Source organism: Oncorhynchus tshawytscha, unplaced genomic scaffold (genome assembly GCF_018296145.1).
Source record: "Oncorhynchus tshawytscha isolate Ot180627B unplaced genomic scaffold, Otsh_v2.0 Un_contig_2704_pilon_pilon, whole genome shotgun sequence".
In the NCBI taxonomy this organism is placed as follows: domain Eukaryota; kingdom Metazoa; phylum Chordata; class Actinopteri; order Salmoniformes; family Salmonidae; genus Oncorhynchus; species Oncorhynchus tshawytscha.
The window spans coordinates 1-5,343 of NW_024606138.1; the positions used below are offsets into that span (position 1 = coordinate 1).

A 5,343-nucleotide genomic window follows, 5' to 3' on the forward strand; every position below is an offset into this window, starting at 1 on the left:
AGGACAACTTCGGATTGAGCCGATATATGCAGTGTCCACTGTTAAAACGGTCTCCACAAAAACGGGAATATTGCCTTTTAAGGTGCATTGTCGACAAAGCGCCATCGGGGTTGAGTCCATCCACATTTCTCTCGCTCTTTCTCCCTCTGCTCCTCTTATTAACGGTCTGGTCGTTGGAGGCAGAAGACTTTGGCCTGGTGGTCTCCAGAGGCAGTGACCGCCATAGAGGCTTCTCTGTGAGAGAGGAGGAGAGAGAGTCAGATGAGAATAGGAGCCTTTCTGGCCCAAGTAAGTAGAATACAAGATTGGTGTTGGTGTGTGTACCTGTTAAGTGTGAAGTCGAGGATCTCCGCCTGGTGGCCACGGTACTCTGACACCATGGTTCCCCGAGCGGGCATCCCACAGCCTCACTGCCCCGTCCAGACTACAGGTGGACACCACAGAGGATGACTCCTCCCACTGCAGTTTAACAATGCCAGCCTGACACACACACAGTCGGTTATAGAGCATATAACAAGGCATTTGAAAATAGCAGAGCAACACGTCTCTACAATCCATGATCAGAGGATTATTGTGGGTTTGGTTGTGAGTTGGGAGCCTGTTGGATGGCTGGTTTCTTACCTGGTGCTGACACTTGTGTCTGAGGACCTGTGAGGAGAGGTCATAGATAGCCAGGGTCCCATGCAGATACGCCACCGCTATCAGAGGCAACCTGGACAACAGAGAACACGGCATCATTCAAAACATGGCAACTGTTACACACCGTATGCCATGTAGTTCATTTAAGGTTAACTTGTGATTCTGGTCTTATGTTAAAAACATGAAGTCTTACACATTGCAGAACCCCACTGACTCCACCGAGTTGGTCTCCTCAGCATCCTCCTGAGAGGCTTTGGCTTTGCCCCCGTCCACAGAGAACACACCCAACACCTACACACCCCATTAGATACATTCCAGTTATACAGCATATACCAACTGATAAGTAGCAGGACAGCACATCTCGAAAACCCACACCGTGTAGGTCCCTTGAACACGACAGAACATTTTCTTGTGAATAATGCATGTCAATCTCCCCATGTCATCACGTCATCTGTCCCACCATGTAAACCCAGAAGTACTGTTTTCATTCCCACTATCCTCTGTACGTGGTCTCTGCCGTAGCTCCAGTAGTTACGTGGTCTCTATCGTAGCTCCAGTAGTTACGTGGTCTCTACCGTAGCTCCAGTAGTTACGTGGTCTCTACCGTAGCTCCTGTAGTTACGTGGTCTCTACCGAAGCTCCAGTAGTTACGTGGTCTCTACCGTAGCTCCAGTAGTTACGTGGTCTCTACCGTAGCTCCAGTAGTTACGTGGTCTCTACCGTAGCTCCAGTAGTTACGTGGTCTCTACCGTAGCTCCAGTAGTTACGTGGTCTCTACCGCAGCTCCAGTAGTTACGTGGTCTCTACCGTAGCTCCAGCAGTTACGTGGTCTCTACCGTAGCTCCAGCAGTTACGTGGTCTCTACCGTAGCTCCAGTAGTTACGTGGTCTCTACCGTAGCTCCAGTAGTTACGTGGTCTCTACCGTAGCTCCAGTAGTTCTCTACCGTAGCTTCAGTAGTTACGTGGTCTCTACCGTAGCTCCAGTAGTTATGTGGTCTCTACCGTAGCTCCAGCAGTTACATGGTCTCTACCGTAGCTCCAGTAGTTACGTGGTCTCTACCGTAGCTCCAGTAGTTATGTGGTCTCTACCGTAGCTCCAGCAGTTACGTGGTCTCTACCGTAGCTCCAGTAGTTATGTGGTCTCTATCCTACAGTAGTTACAGTTGAAGTCGGAAGTTTACATACACCTTAGCCAAATACATTTAAACTCAGTTTCACACAATTCCTAACACTTAATCCTGGTAAAACTTCCCCAACTTAGGTCAGTTAGGATCACCACTTTATTTTAAGAACGTGAAATGTCAGAATAATAGTAGGGAGAATGATTTATTTCAGCTTTTATTTCTTTCATCACATTCCCAGTAGGTCAGAAGTTAACATGCACTCAATTAGTATTTGGTAGCATTGTCTTTAAATTGTTTAACTTGGGTCAAACATGTCAGGCAGCCTTCAACAAGCTTCCCACAATAAGTTGGGTGAATTTTGGCCCATTCCTCCTGACAGAGCTGGTGTAACTCAGTCAGGTTTGTAGGCCTTCTTGCTCACACATGCTTTTTCAGTTCTGCCCATAAAATGTTCTATAGGATTGAGGTCAGGGCTTTGTGATGGCCACTCCAATACCTTGACTTTGTTGTCCTTAAGCCATTTTGCCACAACTTTGGAAGTATGCTTGGGGTCATTGTCCATTTGGAAGACCCATTTGCAACCAAGCTTTAACTTCCTGACTGATGTCTTGAGATGTTGCTTCAATATATATATATGCTTCCACATCATTTTCCTGCCTCATGATGCCATCTATTTTGTGAAGTGCAGCAGTCCCTCCTGCAGCAAAGCACTTAGTGTACGTATACTTCTGACACACTGGAATTTGAAGACATACCCTAATCTAACTGCCTGTAGCTCAGGCCCAGAAGCAAGGATATGCAAATTCTTGGTACCATTTGAAAGAAAACACTCTGAAGTTTGTGTAAATGTGAATTGAATGCAGGAGAATATAACACCATAGATCTGGTAGAAGAAAATACAAGGAAATAAACATACGTTCTGTTTTTATTGTTGCTGCATCATCTTTCAACTGAAACAAGAACATCCAAACATACAGATAGGATGCTGGGGGTGGTTTGAATGGAGAACATAAGATGGCAACAGTATTTGAAAAAAAGTTTCAGAAAGATATCTTCAGGAATGAGTGAGCTACATGACATTGAGCATATAGTCACCCAGGTGTCCCACACAAGTTGCCCAAATGTACCCAAGTGGCCGAATTGGTACAGTGATACATTTTGAAGTAAATTACTATATACAAAACACTCAAATGCCATTCTAACATACCCCCCCCCCAAAAAAAAAATATGAACATTTGAAAAAATGTAAAATAACAAGGGTAACTATTTACGCACATTCAATGTATAATGTACAATATTGTGAAGACCCTCAGTCCTCTACACAATATTGTTCTTCTGATGCCATGCCCAATAGCAGTCTCTTTCTGCTGTAAAGCAGAGGGTTACTGAACAGCTGGTGCAGGTGATGGGGCATTTCCTGTGACACAGAACACAACGACGTCTCCCTACTGTGCCCTTTTTGCCCTGAGGCACATTCATGTCTGAAGAGATGAATCTGGGCAGGTGAACACTACTAGTTGGAGCAGAGGGGACAGAAGGTGCTACAGTGGACTTGCTGTAGCTAGCAAGCTCCTGGATGAGCAGCTCTCTGAAGGCTAGCTGTGAGATGGGGGGCTGTCCACAGCTCTTAGCCATTTCCTTCTGGAGGATGAAGGCATTCACCACAGCAATGTCAATGAAATGATAGAAAAATGTCTTGTACCATTTCATTGTCTTGTGGAGAACATTGTAGTATCCTATCAGCGCATCTGACAGGTCCACACCTCCCATGCCCTTGTTGTAGTCCTTGATGGCTGCAGGAATGGGGACATTTTTGGTGGTCCATGCCCCAGTAGCATCCTTCACACGCCTGACGACGTGATCTCCACTGAAGGACTTGTGGATAGTGGAGCACATCGCCACCTCTCTGGTGTCCATCCACTTCACAAAGAGCAGGCCATCTTCACGGATCCATCGCATGGTACCCCGCTCAGCCCGCTTAGGCATGTCATTCACCTTTGTTTTCGGGAAGCCCACTCTGTTGGTCTGAATGGTGCCACAAGCCCACACATCCCGCTTCCTCAGGTCTGTGAACAGGGTAGGGCTTGTGTAGAAGTTATCCACAAACAGTTTGTAGCCCTTCCCTAGCAGCTGAAAATCTAATAACTGCATAACGGAGTCATAGCTAAGTCCCTTACCGGTCGCACAACTGTTCTTACCCTCATAAACAAAAAAATTGCACGTGTATGCACACGCAGAATCGGCCAAAACAAACAGTTTGTAACCCCATTTAGTTGGTTTGTTACGCATGTAGTGTTTTAGGCCATTTCTGGCCTTTGAGGCTACCATCCTCTCATCGATGGAAATGTTCTGGGCAGGCTGAAAATAGGTTTTGCAAGCCTCAACGATGCTGGTGTAGAGAGGTTTTATTTTGCACAGCCTATCAAACCTTGCTGTGCCTCTCATCTTCTCATTGTCCTCATCAACTTCTGGGTCACTGATATGAAGCGCCTGTGAGATTGTCAGAAACCTTTTGCATGATATGACAGTGGATGGGAAAGGCAGTTGATAGAGGGGAGCAGTTTTCCAGTAGTCTTTCAGGGTTTTTAGCTTCACAAGACCCATGTACATGACCATTGACATGAAACAAAAAAGATCTGACCTGGAAATGGGCTTCCATCCCTCTTTCTTGCCTACCTGCTTCTTAGCTCCGTACTTATTAGTGTTCGACACCAGGGAATCAACAACTGCCGAGGTGAAAAACAGCTGAAAAAGTTGCATGGGGCTGTACTTAGAGGTCATGTCCAGCTGAGGTCCTGATGGCCTCTTCGGTCTGAATACTGGAGGTGTAGGCAACACATCCTCCTCCAGCACAGAGTGCCAACGACCCTCCTCCTCTCTGATTGCAGGTTTAGCTCTTCCCCACCTCCACTTCTTTGTCACAGACTTCCCACCTGGCAGGGCGGGGGTAGGTGTGGAGCCGGAGACAGCAGGGGTCCGGCTAGATGATCCAGCTCCTGTCGAGGATGGGCACCTTGGCAGTGGGGGCTCCCAATCAGAATCGGAGGGACTGTGAAATAAAGACACAGAAACACAGATTATATTAGGGAACGTAAATCACTCAGGTGAGGTTCTGTTCCGTTCCATGTTTAGATTTTGTTTAAAATACATCATATTTACAGACACACACCCAAAGGGAAAGCCATGTGGCACCTCAACAAACATTCCTGAATATATATATACACACACGTCAAATATTTCAAACAACGGCATGAGAATTACAATCCAATCAAGAATGGCATCCTCACCATACAGAAACATGTCCTCAAATTGACTGTCCAAACTTGACACACAATCCGATAGATCTTCTTGAACTTCTGTGTCACTTTCTCTTTAAATCTCGTCAATAATATCATGTAGATCTGTATACCTGGACTTTGCCTTTGCTTTCCCAGATTTACTCGCCATAATTCCTTCAATAAAATAATCTTGACTCAATACTGCTTCGCGCAAAGAAAATGGCTCCTTCTGGTGGAAATTCCAATGGCGAATGGCTGCGTTACGCTCGAATTTCATTCAGGAGCTGGTCTTCCCGGATAT

The 5,343-nt window shown here is 45.9% G+C and overlaps 1 protein-coding gene and 1 long non-coding RNA gene across 2 annotated transcripts; both read right to left on the minus strand.

Annotated features, from left to right (window-relative positions):
- Window positions 1-82: 82 nt before the first annotated feature.
- LOC121842132 lies at window positions 83-1,931 on the minus strand. Its single transcript, XR_006080958.1, has 4 exons — window positions 833-1,931; window positions 622-712; window positions 325-480; window positions 83-234 (listed from the first exon to the last, which is right to left on the minus strand). It is a non-coding gene; the product is annotated as an uncharacterized LOC121842132 (long non-coding RNA).
- A 740-nt stretch (window positions 1,932-2,671) lies between these two features.
- LOC121842133 (piggyBac transposable element-derived protein 4-like) lies at window positions 2,672-4,813 on the minus strand (the record flags this gene model as incomplete). Its single annotated transcript, XM_042312229.1, is given in 1 exon segment — window positions 2,672-4,813. A coding segment is annotated over 1 exon segment (1,732 nt), but the record flags the coding sequence as incomplete, so codon positions are not given.
- Between the last annotated feature and the right edge of the window lie 530 nt (window positions 4,814-5,343).